Source organism: Furipterus horrens, unplaced genomic scaffold (genome assembly GCF_987537825.1).
Source record: "Furipterus horrens unplaced genomic scaffold, mFurHor1.1.pri manual_scaffold_2, whole genome shotgun sequence".
In the NCBI taxonomy this organism is placed as follows: Eukaryota; Metazoa; Chordata; class Mammalia; order Chiroptera; family Furipteridae; genus Furipterus; species Furipterus horrens.
In genome coordinates, this window is record NW_028327172.1 from 123,817,480 (window position 1) to 123,834,943 (window position 17,464).

General features: G+C 38.5%; 1 protein-coding gene across 4 annotated transcripts in view; it reads left to right on the plus strand.

The window, feature by feature from the left end:
- Positions 1-6,567, plus strand: part of SGMS2 (sphingomyelin synthase 2) — a 98,395-nt gene extending 91,828 nt beyond the window's left edge. For all 4 annotated transcript variants that reach the window (XM_090266390.1, XM_090266387.1, XM_090266389.1 and 1 more), the window contains 2 exons: positions 4,817-4,983; positions 6,290-6,567. In XM_090266390.1, the coding sequence (XP_090122516.1) occupies positions 4,817-4,983; positions 6,290-6,493 (371 nt within the window). In that variant the 3' untranslated portion in view covers positions 6,494-6,567. The remainder of the gene's footprint in view (positions 1-4,816; positions 4,984-6,289) is intronic.
- The last annotated feature ends 10,897 nt before the right edge of the window (positions 6,568-17,464 follow it).

Here is a 17,464-nt window from a genome sequence, read left to right on the forward strand (position 1 = left end):
ACAGCCTTCTCTATTACCTAAGGTGGGTACACCCTCCTGTTGTAATTGAGCCTTGATTGCTGTTGGCACTTCCAAGGTCAGCCACCACCTGTGTTCTGTCCAGGGTCATACAGCATAACCTACAAAGCAATCTGTAGGTGGCTGCTACTTTAACTGGGCTTAGCCCAGGGAAGGCCAGTCTGTGAACCAAGGCCAGCTGCTGCCAGTGCCAGGCCTGGGGGAACTTAGAGAAAGGTATGGGGCTCACTGAAGCCAGATGCTGTTTGTTTGAGAGAGTTTAGGAAAATCTGAAGCATAGGCCTAGATAACTCATTTTTATGGAAAAATCTCTGGAAACAGCTTGGATGGGCCCAAAAGTTGGGTGGTACAGAGCCAGGGAATCACCAGTGTGGGGCAAACAGTGTGAGCCAGGTTGATGGAGTCTCAGATTTGCTGCCCACCTGCAAGTTCTGTGGGTTTATTGGAGGAAGGTTCAGAAAAGGCACAGTGGCCTGTCTTAGAGAAAGTTGCCCCCCCTCACCCTGATGCCAGACACTTCAGTTCCTCCCTGTATGTCTCTGGTGCCTTTTAATCTGCTGCCTTACACTAGAGCTCAAGAGGGAGTGAGTCTGTGCATGGGCGCTTTAAGAGGAACTGCCAGGGAGTCCAGCAGTTTCTGTCTTCCACAGCGTCAATCCCCCCCTGGTATTTACAGCCAGAAGTTATGGTGACATCTCTTCCTGGCACTAGAACCTTGACTGGGGGGCCTGGTGTGGGGTTGGGACCCTTGCTCCTGAAATATCCTTCCTGATTTTAATCTGCCACTTGTAGTTGTGGGACCGGCCCATTCCACGTCCCCACCTCCTCTACTAGTCATGATGTGATTTCTTCCTTAATCCCGTAGTTGTAGGACTTCCATTCGGCTCAATTTCTGACAGTTCTGAATGATGGTTGTTCTAATGTTTAGTTGTAATTTTGATGTGGTTGTGCAAGGTGAGCCATGTTTACCTATGCTGCCATCTTGATCAGAAGGCCACACTTGACTTTAAGGTGGAGTGCCTTCTGCACCTTTTCCCCTGACTTCTACTCTCACACTCTCTGGGAGGTGGTGGTGGTAGGAACCCAGGTCTGTCTCTGCACCAATATCAGAAGATCATCTCTTCCTTACATTTTGGTTGCTATATTTCCAATACCTAGTTATTGGTTCTGCAGGGCAGGTGAAGTGAGGTGTGTAGCTTATGGCTCTAACTCTAGCTTTTGCCAAGAAAACTTCCATCAAGAAAACCTCCGTCTGTCTGTATGTAAGATTAATCATTTTTCAGTCCAGAGGGGCATTTGAGCTGAAGGATCTTCTCTCTAATCTGAGGATCATGAAAAGCTTATGGAAGATGAGGATGAGAGTAGGGAGGAATTGCATGTTAAGAGTGAAGCCACTGTGGGTTGAAAACCACAAAGTAATGAAAACACTCCAGGGAATCAAGAGAAAGTTTTATAGAATAACTGAAGACCACATGATATTAACAATAGCAGCAGGTAGACATACTACTTCCTCTGTGTCAGGCACTCTTCTAACACCTTGATGTAAATTATTTAATCCTGCAACACCCCATGAAGGGAGCATGGTTTTTCCTCATTTTTCAAAGAAGAAACATAAGCACAGAGAGAGTGAGTGACCTGGCTATGGTCCACAGTTAGTAATTGGGGGATGGGTTGTTCAAACTCAAGCAGGTTGACTCCAGAAGTTATGCTATTAATTTGTTGACTCTGTTCAGAATTTCTGGAAGCCCAAGTTGTTTGATTTTACAAAGTTACTAATAAATATATTGCTCATTATTGTTTTTCTTTTACCTCAGAACAATAGCAAGGAAACTTATGATGATTTGTATACCTTAACAAAGACTGTAGTCTGTAGAGATATTTTCTTCCCAAAATATGATTTGGGTTTGAAGTTTTTTAAAATTGTGTAAGTTTACATACAGCTAGGAAAGAATTCCATTCTGCTTTTTCCAATCTTTGATGAGAAGTAAAATGGTGAATCTGTAGTGCTTAATGCAACTCAACTTTAAAGTCAGTTCTCTACATAAACAGGGCATTCATGTTTATGCCTGTTTCCTATGCAATTAGGAAAAAACAGTCGCTTCTGAATTATACCATATGATATTTTTCTGAGTAAGCAGTGGTTCCAGTGGTTCCTCTGAACAGACTACTTCTAGAATTAGGTGCATCATTTATATATATTTTTTGCTTCCCTGCCTTTTGATCAATTTGGACTATCTCTTTGTTTGCCCTGTTGTCATGAGTGGATCTGAACTTAGTCATAAGAGCAGATGAAAACGTGGGACCGAGACCATTGTAAGGTTAACAAAAGAGAGCTTTACACTGTTGTGCAGCTATTACATCATTGGGTCCTAGATTTCTGGTAAAATTAGACTGTAGAAGACAGCCTAGTTCCTACTATTGGATTGGCCAAAAAGTTCATTTAATTTTTTTCCATACAATGGCTCTAGGTAGTGCTTAGTTGTCTTGTGTTAAATTGTATTGTGACAATTGTAATATCAGCATGCATTTAAAAGAACAATAAAATTGGTGAATTTTTGTGTAGCCATTTTAATATTGAAGATGGAAGAAGATATGGGACATTTTAGACGTATTATGCTTTATTATTTCAAGAAAGTAAAGGCACAACTGAAACGCAAAAGATAAATTTGTGCAGTGTATTGAGAAGGTGCTATGACTGATGGAACATCAGTATCTTGGTACTATTGACATTTTAGCCAAATAATTATTTGCTGTGAGGCTGTCTTATGCATTGGAAGATGTTTAGCAGCACCCCTGGCTTCTACCCAGTAGAAGCCAATAGCGGGAGATGACCAACATACTCAAATATCCAAATCAATAAAGTTATTGGTGAAAATTAAAAATTGGTCTTTTTTTTTTTTTACAGAGAAAACCAAACAAACTTTTTTTTTAAGACTTTATTTTTATAGAGAAGGGAGGGGAAGGAGAAAGAGAGGGAGAGACACATCAGTGTGTGATTGCCTCTCACACGCCCCCCAACTGGGGACTTGGCCTGCAACCCAGGCATATTCACTGACTGGGAATCAAACCGGCAACCCTTTGGTTCACAGGCTGTGCTCAAGCCACTGACCCATACCAGCCAGGGCTAAACGAACTTTTTGGCCAACCCAATACCATATGTCTTGCTAGTCTAGGAAACATTTTCTCTTTTACCTTGCTACCACACAAAGTCCATTGTCTCTATTATTCAGTGATAACTAGTTGATATTTCTGTTATCAACTTTTAGTTTGATGTTATCCTTCTAGGTAACATCAGAGCATAGAGGGGATTACCATGTTGCCACTTCTACTTCTCAATGAAAAAGTGAAGGTCCCAGGGTGGTAGCATAGTGGAGGATGCATTTTTAGGGAAGAGCAGTGCTAGAGTTCCCCCAGCTATCCTGAAACCTCGTTTTCAATTCCATGGGAAGTAAAATGACTATCAGGCCACCTCCTTACTCCTTAACTACTTTGACTTTGCTCCCTGTGGAGCAAAAATACAGATACAAAATAGTCTTATTTACTAAGACATTTTGAACTTGTAAAGTAAATATCAGATGATGTCATAAGCAAAGGAAGCAGGTGTGAGACTTTAGGGCAGGGTTAGGGCTTGGTGTTAGGCTCAGAATGTCAACAATTAAACAAACCAGAATACTTATGCAGACTGGGTCTGGCCCCCCAGGCTATGAGAGTAAGGCCTCTCCCAGCTTTAAATTCTGGGACTTATATGAATATGTTTTCTGCCAGGATGAACCAAATGAAAGATACTGAGTTGCACGTTCATAATTAGAAAGTCAGACTTTCAGATGCAAATATTATACTTGAGACCAAAGGAGCAACGGCTATTTTACCCCAAAATATTTTTTATTTGAATGATACCTGATTTGGAATTTCATCTGAAGTTCTAGAAATGGAGCCTTTGCTTTTCAGCCACTGTTCCACACTTGAAAGTAAATATCACTATAAATGTAAACACAAACATGGAATAAAATTTCATTTATTATTATTAACATCATGAGATAATAAAGTTTTAAACCATAAAAAAGAAACAGTTAATAAAGAAAGAAGAGAAATGGCTAGAAATGAGCTCTGGCTCCATTCATGTGTGTCATTAACTCTTGTGAGGGAACGCAGTGGGAAATCGTGTTTAACCTGATGGGGGTGCTAGTTCCCCAGCTGATCAATGCGATGAACTTCTAGTGGCCTCACTAGGAAGGATGAAATCCATCGGTGAATGGGCAAGAATCCTAAGCTTTACATTGGGAGTATTTTATGGTAGCTATTGGCAGTAACAGTATAAAATGCTCAGAATCAAAATATTGCTAGCCACAATGCCATTTTTCTCCCCTTGGGGAAATCAAAGTAAGTTTCAGTAAGACCTGAAAGTGTTGCTCCTGTGTTCTAATCCCCTACCCCGTGTTCACTGACAACTACCTTTTCCCTGGCCCCCTACTGTTTTTCTTTCCACATGAGTCAGTCCAGCTAACCTAATAAGACACAATTCTGTTCCCTTTCTTATTAAACAACTGGCAGGCAAGGTGTGGAGTGTCCAGTGTTACCTGCCTCCCCATTGAATGACTGTTACACCTGCTACCAATAGTTCTTCCTTCCTACCTGAGCAAATCCTGGGCTGTTCACAGGGAGGGACTCATTTTGGGTTATTAGTTTTCTCCCTCCCATGACATGTTGACCTTAGATTATTCTAATGAAGGTCATTAGGATAGACTGATCATTAAGTTCATTTCTGGAACCTTATTAACTTAATTTTTCTACTGTCCAGATTCGCCTCGTCACTTCTGGTGGTATCATTTAATCTGCTGGCTGCTGAGCGCTGCCGGGATCATCTGCATTCTTGTTGCACACGAACACTATACTGTGGACGTGATCATTGCTTATTACATCACAACACGGCTGTTTTGGTGGTACCATTCAATGGCCAATGAAAAGGTGAGAGCAATGAAATTAGCCTTGGGAAATTTCTTCTCTTTAAGTGCACTGGAGCACTTTCCATTCAGTGGGTTTTAGGTGGCTTAATGGCAATAACGGTGGTTGCTGCCCAAGTGTGTGGTTAGATCAGTTCACGTCTTCAACATTTGTTATTGCTTCTATAACTAAAGAACATCACAAATATAGATGACATTTAAAGATAAAAATGTATGATTGTAGAGCACGGTGTTTTACTAATTTGCCTAATTTATATGAGAATTAAGTATATATGCGAGATGAAAATTTAGGGGCCTTCTCTGTAGAGACATTGTGGTGCAGCTAGCTAAGACACTTGCTGCCTTCAAAGAACTTAATTTTGAGAACACGATGGCAACTATTTTTGAAAGTCAGGCAAAGGAAGTCACTTAGGAATAACTGGATTTAGTACATCATTTGGTGATGCTGTGCTATCTGGCTTCCCTTCTTGTTCTTTTTTCTGCTTCGTCCTATTTCCAGAGGAATGTTTTTTTCTTCTCCCACTCATTCTGAAAGCACTAGCCCAAATACCACCTCTTCTGGGAAGCCTTCCCAAACTCCTGTTCTCTGCCTCTAGTCCTAAGATAGAATGAATCTTCCCCTTCTCTGTGCTTCCTTAGCCTTGGTGTGTGTCCTTGGTGTGACAGAGTTAGTATGTGTGCCATGTCTTAACTTATCTTGAGGTCATCTTGTCATATTGTCTGACACATACAACATTTGGAGACTCTGTGAGAAATTGAAATGTGTCCTTCCCAAAGGACCTAAAAATCCAGTTCTCATTTAGTGCCCTCCACTAATAAATGCCCTTTTTATGGATTTATTTGTCTTTTGGCTCTATTTCCTGTTTTGTAGTCTCCTACTTCCGTCTTCTGTTTAGGATTCTGCTGATTACACTGAACCAAGATGTTCATCTCTCCTCTTAAATATGCTCAACCTTGTGAGCTCTCCTTCCACTCTTCCTTTTTCCTTGATCCAAAGATCTGACCACTCATACTTCCTGAAAAGTGTTCCTCCTGGATTACTAACAACTGCCTTCCTAAGTCTCTATTGTCACTGGAATTGCAGGCAGAAGATTTGCATAAGCCACAAAGAGGGATGAAAGAGGGGGCTGGGGAGGGGTGGGACCAGGTCACATCAGAGTTAGGGAACAGGCATGAAGACTGCTTTGCAATCTGGGTTCTTCTGCTTTCCCTGCTAAGTTACAGTGAGGGACAGTTTAATTGAGAAAAAAAAATTAGGATGTGACTCATGAAAAATGTGTCTCATTTTACTTTTCCTCTACCTCTTACAGAACTTGAAGGTCTCTTCGCAAACTAATTTCTTGTCTCGTGCATGGTGGTTCCCCATCTTTTATTTTTTTGAGAAAAATGTACAAGGCTCAATTCCTTGCTGCTTCTCCTGGCCACTCTCCTGGCCTCCTGGCTGCTTTAAATCATCATGCAAAAAGTACTCCCGGGTTCAGAAGACAGGCGAAGACAATGAGAAATCTACCTGAGCTGCAAAACAAAGGCAGCAGCTCTTATACCAAAAGAAGTATCACTTTCACCAAAGGTGTAGTTTTTTTTATTTTATTTTTTTATTTTAGGAGAACTGACTGGTAAATGAAGACGTGGACCAAATTTTGTGTAAATGATTAGAAAAATGAACAAAATGTTACCCTTCCACTGTTGTTTTTTATTACTATTATTATTATTCATCCTAAGAAAGTTATATTCTCCTGTGGCTCTTCATTCATTGGTGACAAGCCCCCCACCTGGGATTCTACAAGAGAGCTTGTCAAAGAGGTGCCAAAGAACACGTCACACCTTTCCTTAGTCTTATTCCACTAAATAATTTTTTTCAGGATTTTTTTTTCCCCTCCAAGCTCAGAAGATTTGTTAATGTTTTAAATAGATTCTCTGGACAGATATAGCTACTGTATAAATAGAATGACCTAATGTTGAGAGTGGGCTTTAGCATTAGGCTTATCAGTGAGGGGCAGACCCAAGTGCTGTGAGTAAACTTCAGGTGCACTTATTTCTCCCCTTTCACAGGAAAGGTTAAGGTTAGGTCTGCGAATATGCACTGCTGCTACCACTCAATGTACTAGGTATCACTTTTTACTTTATTTTTTAAACTGATAATTTTATTTAAAAATGAAAGAGGCATGATCTAAGTCAATATGGAAGTATTTGACACACCCCACAGATTTTACTTGTTTGTAAATATTCAATTTTAAGATCTCTGTGACAGATATACAGGAAACACAGAGCTGGTTCTCGTTTGCACACTTACCTGCTGTCTGCCTGGTAAATCCACACCTGGTGTCCTCCCCCCCCCCACCCCCCCAGTGGTCGACTGCTGAGCACAGGCTGAAAACACGTGTGTGAACTGATGCTCATGCAGCATGAGGAGTGAGCCACATTTCTCTCCCAGGTCTTGCCCTGTGTGAGATCTGTTTTACAGCTGCTTCCTGAAACTCAGAAATGTCATTGGCCACATTTCACTGAAAACCATTTCTTTCTAGTTACATTCTGCTTCGTGGAAAAAACCAAGATGGAGTCCAAAAGTTTAATCCTTGCCTTTTTGCAAGAGACCCAGCTTCTTATAAACTGAATGTTTACAGGAAAGACTAAGGAGACACATACCACAATTGAGTAACTTTACTTTGCCCCTGAAATTTTACCACATTGCTGCACTATAAGCTGTTGTTGGAATCAGGGTGACGGACAGTGACAGCCAGTTGGTAAAGGGGGCTCATCATTTCTAAAGTTCTTTCAGGTGATGCAAAAAAGAAAAAGATGGATTTGGTCAAATTTAATGCTCTCAGAGTTAGTACATTGTCGAATGTCGTTGGATCTTGTGGATAATTCCTACTTAATTTCTTAAGACTTCCAGCAACCTTACAAAAAGACTGAAGGTTACAAAGTCACTAAGGGAAAGGCAGTTGAATTCAAAGATAGGTTATTAAAAAAGAAATGAAACCTTGAACCTCCTTGGCGGGTTTTGAAATGCAAGAAATGTTTTTCCAGTTTTTATCATTAAACCAATAAGAAACGTATCTATACCTTACCTGATGTGTTTAGTATAATTCTATATAATTTTCACTTATTAAATATTGATAGTTGTGCTAAAACAAGGTGTTCTGCTTGAAAACACTGGTTTTAAGTTTCTGCCGTCCAACTGTGAGGAAGAACACCTGACACTGAAGCCAGGGTGCTCTCCTAACACTGGGGTACTGAGCCTCTAATTTAAATGAGACAACTTGGTCTACCTTTGAGCCTTATTCCACTACATCTTAGATAACCCACTTTTCTTCATATTAAATTAGGAAATGTAGTTAAGTTTTTGAAATCATGGTGCATTGATTGTTGGAAACCCTTGAAACAGTAAACCTTGCATTTTAGTCAAGTAGTTAGTTTTGTTTTTTTAAATAATGCCATCATCTGTTAAAGAACTTTAAGAACCATTTCTGACCCCATGTGTGGACATTGCTGCTCCCAATTTCTTTACAGGATGTTACAGCTTTCTAACAGGCTATGGAAGTACGTGGTATCAAAGGAAGGGTGAGGGGGAAATATCCAAGTTTGAAGATGGGAAAATAAGAGAAGTAGTGAATCTCATTTACATTTAAAAAAGCAAAAGTTGAGGTTTAACCCAATATGCAACTTTGGAATATAAAAAGTAAACAATTACTAGACTTATTGTGGTGATCATTTCACAGTAAATAGAAATAGTGACTTATTACATTGCACAACTGAAACTCATGTAACATGTAGATTATATCTTAATTTTTTAAAAATTTGATCTTGTCTTTGAAACAATAAATTTTTGGAGTTCCTTTTCCTTGCTAATCAAGATACGCTATCTTATCAATTATTCTTATTTTTGTAAATTACTACTCCTGTTTTATAGGAAGCTTTTCCTATAATTTAGTCCTCTGTGCAGTATCTATAACATATAATTCCTATAAATTATACCACTTAAAAAAAAATTCTTGAAAATGGAAATGAATTCCTCTCAGATTCTATTTTTTGAGCTCCTCCACTAGCTCTGAAAATCAAGCATTATTCCCCAACTCCACTGGAAGTAATTTTGAATTTGTTACTTAATTTACTGGCATCTTGGGAAGCAAGTTTTGCTGTGGAAGGAAGGCAGTTTTGAGTCAGGGTGAGTCTCTAGTCCGGTTTATGGATGACCTTGCATCAGGTTCTTTGCTGTATACCAGCGCCCCCTTGTGGAAATGTGACGTGGAATAAAAACCACTTTTTAAAGTGTATTTTCAAGACTTTTTATTTTTAAATCATTTTGCCAATAATCTGAAAGCATACTGCAAAAGCAGTTATTTTTAAGGTATTTTAAACCTTTCCCAAAAGAAAAATATACTTAGATCACAGGAAGTTGCAATTCTAATCTTTTATCCATTTGATCAAAGAAAATTTGCAGACCGTTTTTACCTCTCACCATCACAATCATTAATGTCTCCCTTTATAGCTGCTGACACTTTGTTTACTTTGAAACACCGAGTTGGCTGCCTTTTTTTTTTTTACATGCTAGAACCCATACAGTTATTTTTTCATTGAAAGTTCACATTTTGTTCCTTGAATATTTTGAACATTCCTTTAAAAATTCTTTTCTTATTATTTTTGTTTTGCACTGTAATATTGATTAAACACTTAAGCTGGTCTTAACACACTTCTGTAGTGTAAGGAAGTGTAAGAAGGAATTTCTTAATAAATGAGTTTGCAGTGTTTAATTAAATCAAGCTTATTAAAAATAATATGTGTTGAATGCTTGTTTGTATGTACAAAGATTCCTGGTATTTTTGTAATATCATTGTGTTGCAATAATTTAACTCATTTGAATAACTTGCTAAAAATATTTTGTCTATTAAGAAGTGCTCTTAACTTCAGAACCTAAACTTAAAGTCATGTCAAAGTTACCCAAAGATAAGTTTTTATACAGATACACACCTTATAAGTTGTGGCTTATTTTATTATTCATTAATGTAAGTATGCTGTGTTCTGAATGAATCGTGAATGAAGATAGTTCTTTATTCTGGAATTATTTAAAACTTTATTAAAAGAAAGAGAAGAAGCTATAAACATAAGCTAATCTAGTTGCCAAGTTGGGATTCGTTATTTAATTTACCTCCTATGCAATGATTAATGCTGCAAAATGTATGGTTATGTTACAATCTATTCACAAAAGAGAGATTATTACAAGGTTTAAGAAGTAGCCAGTTGCATTCTTTCAGAAATTTACTGTACTGTTTCAATGTGTTAAGTGCCTTGTTGTAAAGTAAAATTTTAAGCCTAGAATGCATTATTTTCCTGACATATATTTTTCATCATGATATATACTGTACGTTATTGTAGTAGTTTTATTAAATGCTTATGTTTTAATCAAATATGTAAATTTCAGAAGCTCTTTTCTCCTACCCACCAATACTTTAATCATTGGTTTATCATATGGGATTTAAATTCAGGTTCTTCCTTTTTTTTAAGAGGAAATTATCTTTGTTTAGAAGTATGTTTTCCATGCTTGTGCTTTTGTGGTTGTAAAAGCATTTCAGGAGGAATTTAGGAGTTTAACTATAGGTTGTACTTCGAAATGCTGTTTTACATTTACATTTTAAGTGCCTAATTGTTAGTTAAAACTAATTATGTTTTTATTCTGAAGAGAATATGTGTACTTGGTTTCTAATCTCTTTGGCTTTGCTTTAAAAAAAAACAAAAAAGCAAGAGCCTATACTTTGTATTTACCCAATAAACCACCATGACATCAACAGTCTTTTTGAAATCAGCACTACTATTTCTTTCAATTTAAAAAAAAAAAAAAAATGTTGCTTTTTTTAGAGATTTAAAAAATGTATTTAGTCTTAAGTACTTATCAAAACCACAAATGGGTTATGTTTTCAAGCACTATTTTTGAAATAAGCTGATAACCTTCAATTACTGGAACTATGGTATTGTTTTTCCTGCCCTAGGGTGAAAAAATAATTCATGACAACATAAGGTCATTCATGGAGAAGAAAGGCATCAGTTACCTGCCCCATGATTCTGATTCTCATTACTCACAGACAAAATCATGAATTCTTCAAGGAGAGCAGAGTCCTTTCCGTCAGTTCTGAAAGAAATGTCATCTTCACTCTTTCACAAAGTGGTCACCAGGTCCATGTCCTCAACTAAATCTTGATAGGATAGTCATTGCAACAGTAGATCGCAGTGAATTGTTTTTATACCCTCTGACCCCCAAAGACAAATTCAGTAAAAGCAATTCAGCAGAATGAAGGGACTAGGAATACGATAAATATGGTTCAAAGGTTAAGTTGTTGGATATAGTCCAGGTTATTTTGGATCATCTGGAATGATGGAGTACAGATCAGACTAGCCTTTCCACCACCTCCTCCCAGGCTTTGGATGAAAAGCTCATCACAGCGATGGTCCCATCCCCGTGTTTGAAACTTTAGCATGCTGATTTTGCTGGCTGTAACCTCAGACTACCCTTACCCAGAATTCATTATACAAGGAACTGATGTGATGCTGCACATGCATTGACATCTAGCATTCTCTTTGCTTCTAATAACATATACAAGAGTATCAGAAGCATGATACTAGAGCACTTATTGATATGTTAGAATAATAATGGCTTATGCCCTATGTGCCTACATAATGCGTATTTAATTCATATGTGGCACGTGTGCTGGGACATAGCATTTTAGAGTTTTCATGCTTGACATATATTCTTTAATCTTCACAGAGCCACAAGTGGTGACCTCCTTTTGTGAGATGAAAGAGTTCATAATGTCAGGGCTTGGAAACTGAGTTTTGTTTTCTGTTTTGCTTGCCTCCCTGTCAGAATTACTATGGTTGCCACAACAGTCTGTTAAAAGTTTTGTTGTTATTTGTTAAGGAAATTTATTTCTTTCAGCCAGTTTGTTAAGAGAGAAACTGGTCCTGGGTACAGGTTCTTTGTCAAATCTTACTGATTTTTCTTATAGTTGCAATTTCCATTTAAATTTAGTTTACATTTCAGAGGGGAGAAAAGTCAATGCTTCTAGTGCAGAAAAGAATCCCCAAGTGTTTGACTCACAAATTTGTTAGAGCAAACTCACTGCAAGTATCACAGTGTAGTACACTATCACGCACTTTTAGCCTTCCACAGGTTAACATGGGGGATATAACAGTGCATAAAGCTTTATGTCTAAATGACTCAGGATTTATTCCCAAGAGAATGTGAAAAGGAAAGACGTGAGAAACTTCTTTTGAAGGACAGCTCAGCTCTGAGGGGACAGAACAGAAATGGACTCAGTCTAATCTGGATGGGTTCTTGACTCCCCAAGCACCAAAGGGAATTCATAGCGTTGTTTGTCCTGGCACAAACTGTGGAGTTTTCTGTACTGAAAATCTGGCCAAATCACATGAGCGCTTGGTTCTGGCCAATCTGGGGCACCCTTTACTTCAGATCTTAGATCCAAGCACTTACCTCTTTTTCTTTCTAAATTCCTTAAGGTATCTATTTGGGTAAAAAAGAAAAGCCACTGCTTTTGAGAAGCTTCCATATATGAGGCACAGGTAACAGGTTTCCTCTTATATAACTAGCATGCACAGCAATCATGCCAGGTGAGTCTCATGTGCTCCTTATATAAACATGTTTTTAAAGCAGAGTACACTGCTTATAGTACAAAGTCTCAAATTCTTCGGGTTTCATGGTTCTTCCTAATCTGTGAGTCCTACCTACGTAAGCCACTTCTCCAATGCTTCCAACCAGCAGTGCCCTCTGTCCCGGTCCTCTGCACATCCCACCATGTGATGTGCCTCCCCACACAGTATATCACCTGTCTCCCGAGGAGGCAACAACCTGATGACCCTGTGTTCTCTGGGTTTGAATCTCAGTTTTTCCAGTACCGGTGGTTCCTGGAAGACTGTAAACAAGTTGCCTAACCTCTCTATGCCTCAGCTTCTTTATCAGTAACATGAAAATAATAATAGTCCATGTCCCACAGAGCTGTTGTTACAAGATACACATTCAATAAATGTTGGTCAGTTCAATTAACAAAGATTTGGGGTACCATGGTTCTAGCACTGAAATTATTAACATATATCCAGATCTCACCTGTTCTGAAAGTTCAGCTGAAGTCTTCGCTTTTGCAAGCTTTCTTTACCTTCTCTGAACTCCTCCCTAAAAGACACGTACAAATTGCCAAAATGTGAGATACAATTACTACTTTAAGATCTTAAAAAAATATATCCTATTTTATGACCACATTAAAGTTCCTTAAGAGAAAGGACTGTCTTAATGTTCATTACAGTGTCTAATAAAGTTCTTATACAGGTTATTCAGCAAATATTAATTGAATGAATATTTTTAAATATCTTGTGTATTTGGATCATTAACAGAATTTATGAAGATTCAATGAAAAGGAACTTCCCATTATGCCACCAAATAATTTGCTTTAAAATAATCGAAGCATTTACCAAACCATTATATGTTTATAACTTGAAAATGTTTCAGTAGCAATCAATCATATTATATGTGTTTTGGCCACAAATATGGATTGAAAAAAGGCTGAAGTGGAAAATTCAAAGACTGTGGATTTGGCCTTTAAGTTTACTTTGTAAGGCAATTGCTTTCCAGCTCCAACCTTGGGAAAATTACTTTACCTATCTGAATCATTATGTCCCCTCCATAAAATGAAAGTGAAAAACCAACTCCCATTGTCGTGTTGAAGATTAGAGATAATGTACAGGAAAGAACTAAATACTACCTGACTCTATATATACTAAAGTCTAATCAGAAAATAAATTGACAGGATTTTTTAAATGTTTTTCAAATTACTGTAAGGAATTTGAGGATTTTCAAATTGTAAGAATTTGAGGATTTTTAAATGAAATATTGTTATTTAATACAAGACACAAATATTTGTCCTGCTGTACAAGCCTTTGAATATCAGTTGATAGCAATGTCAAGTGTTTAAGCTTATGTTTCCAAAAGCCTCACTCTGCATACCTTCCCCACCTTTTGTATACTAATAAGGTACACTCATGGTTTTACTGTATCTCTCCAGAAACATCCAGAAAAGTGAGTGATGAATTACTAGTGTGGAAATATTTTTTCTAATAAAGGACAATTCACTTAATCAGGGTAATTGGCCCTGCTGCCAATGACCATGGGATTGGGATTGAGTGATCTTTTTATCCCTGTCATTACTTGCAATAGCTGGTCTATCACAGTGGGGTAATATGTCCAGTACAGTGTTGTACTACCAACAAAGTTACTATATTTCACCAGTAACTACTCTAGTGATCTGACTTTTCAATGACCTGCCTATCTATTCCAGGTAACACCACCGAGGTTAGACAAGCCCAAAGGGGTGCTGAGGTTAAATATCAAAGAGAGTTGAGCTCAAAGCAGAAAAAGCTGTTAACATTTGTTTTGTTATATACTAGCCTTCCCAAGGGAAGTGATTAGAAACCTTCTGCTGGAGCTATTTAGAATAAAATTGCCCAAACAGAAAAATTCACAAATATATGGAAATTAACCCTCACACCCAACCAGAGGGTAAAAAAAGAAACCCCAAGGGAAATTAGAAAATACTTTGAGACAAATGACAATGAAAAAATAGCAAGCATTAAGGCTCCATTCCTTACAACGTAACAGGAGCGACAGCTCTACCTAAGACGCAGAGGCAAACACACACAGGAGCCTGTCAAGATGAGGAGACAACTTCCGGCCAAGATGGAGGCCTAGACTGACATGCTCTGTCTCCCTCCACAACTAAGACGGAATACAAGTACCGCAAAACCAGAAATAACCAGAAGTTCCAGAAATTAAGGCTACATGGAAATCCAACATATGAAGTTATAAAGAAGTGGTGCTCATCCGGCCGGGTAGGAGAGTGAAGCCGGGAGGAGAGGTCAAACTGTGTTGGCAGTGGCAACTGCAGCAATGGCGGTGGAACGGCGGTAAGCACAGACACCTGTACTTAAGGGGAGGCGAGAAGCGCATGGGGAGCACCCCTGGCTGCAGACCAGACCCATCAGCTCTCGATTCCAATGCTGGGGATGGCAGACCCCCCATTGCCTTGAACTGTGAGGGCCAGAGGGTGTGGGGACAGAGGAGGAGGCTCCCAGTCTCTCAGTGGAAAGTGAATGGCAGGAATCCATCTTGGACCCCCACCCCCACACAAAATGCCACAGTGTGATCAGAAGGGTTGCTCGGTTGTAACGAGTGCATGGATCTCTGCCCCCTATAGCACAGGAGGTGTAACAGCCCCGTCCAGGAAACAAAGATAAACACAAAACTGTCAGGATGGCACAGATCATGACAGAGATCCCAATCATGCAGCTGACCAGACAGAAAATATCTAATCTAACGACTCAGCAGATAGGAGGCACAGTTCAGAGCTCTGGTTATACGAATACTTACAGACCTAACAGCACATCTTAAACAAGACAGGGAAGGAATGAAGACTAGCCCTGCTGAAATGAATGAAAACACATATGAAACTAGTGGTGAGGGAAAGAAAACCAGGGATCAAATCAACAAATTGGAACATAGGGAAGAAATGGTCAACAAGTGCAGAAAGAGGAAACGAAAAGTGAGGAAAATGAGGAGAGGCTCAGAAACCTATGGGACAGCTATAAGCAGGCCAACATCTAAATCATAGGGTTGCCAGAAGGTGAAGAAGAACTAGAAATTAAAAAATTATGTGAAAAAATAATGAAGCAGAACTTTCCTGACTTGGGGAAAGAAATAGACTTACAGGTCCAGGAAGCACAGAGAGTTCCAAAACAACTGGACCCAGGGAGAACCACACCAAGACACATTATAATCAAAATGTCAAAAATTAAGGATAAAGAGAGAATCTTAAAAGCAGCAAGAGAGGGCCCTGGCTTCTGTGGCTCAGTGGATTGAGCATCGGCCTGTGAGCCAAGTGTCACTGGTTCGATTCCCAGTCAGGGCACATGACTAGGTTGCACATCAGGTCCCCGGTTGGGGGCGCGAGTGAGAGGCAACCACACAGTGATATTTCTCTCCCTCTCTCCTTTCCCCTCTCTAAAAATAAATAAATAAACAAACCAACAAATAAATTAAAAAAAAAAGCAGCAAGAGAGAAGAAGAGAATTATGTACAAAGGGGTCCCAATAAGACTATCAACTGATTTCTCAAAAGAAACTCTGTAGGCAAGAAGGGACTGGCAAGAAATATTCAAAGTCATGAAAAGCAAAAACCTACAATCACGATTACTCTATCCAGCGAAGCTGTCATTCAGAATAGAAGGGCAGAGAAAGTGCTTCCAGGACAAAGTAAAACTGAAGGAGTTCATCAGATCCAAACCACTGTTATATGAAATGTTAAAGGGACTTGTTTAGGAGAAAGAGGATCAAAACTATGAACATTAAAATGAAAACTATATCACAACAACCAACAACAGAAGCTAGGGAACTGAAACAAAGGCAAACTAAGTAGACAACAAGAGTGGGAAAAGAATTATAGGTATGGGAAACATTTTGGAGGAAAGTCAGCAGGAAGGGGGAGGAGGGGAAAGGGAGGGAGTTGGTGCAGGAATGAAGAAGCATAGTAGAAGGGATGGAGTAGACAGGAAGATGTTGAGAAGAACTATATGCACAACCAATGGGCATGGACTAAGAGGGGTGACAACTGGAGGGAAGGGGGTCACTGGGTGGAGGGGAACAAAGGGAGAAGAAATTGGGACAACTATAACAGAATAATCAATAAAGCATATTAAAAAAATAGCAAGCAAAACCTGTGGGATACAGTGAAAGCAGTGCTAACAGATTTATAACTATAAATTTATAACTATAAATGCATGCATTAAGAAATAAGTGACAGAGAACAGTATGATGATTATCAGAGGGAAGGGTGGGGGCTGTCAGGGGAAGTAGAAGTGGGAAAAAGGGAAAAAATGACTGGGGTGGTTAACAGTACAATATACAGATGATGTACTATAGAAGTGTATAACTGAAACCTGTATAATTTTTTAATCAATGTCACCCCAGTATATTCAAATAAAAATTAAGTAAAATAATTGTGTAAATAAATCATCAAATAAATAACTTTTAAAGAAGAAAGATCTCAAATCAATAACCTAACTGCAGGTCTCAACTAGAAAAAGAAGCACAAACTAAACTCAAGGCTAGCAGGTGGAAGGAAATAAAGGTTTAAGTTAAGGTAAATGAATAGAAAACATAAAGCAATGAAACAAAGTTGTTTTTTTGCAAAGGACAACAGAATTGATAAACTAGCTATATTCACTTAAAAAAAAACAGAAAGGAGGGGTTCAAATTGCTAAAAGCAGTATAAAAATGTGAATATCACTAATAATTTTACAGAAATAAAATATAATCAGTAGTGTGAATAATTGTGCAAGCAAATTGAATAACTTAGATGAAATGAACAAATTCCTGGAAACACAAACCAAGCAGTAATGAATGATGAAGAAATATAAAGTCTGAATAAA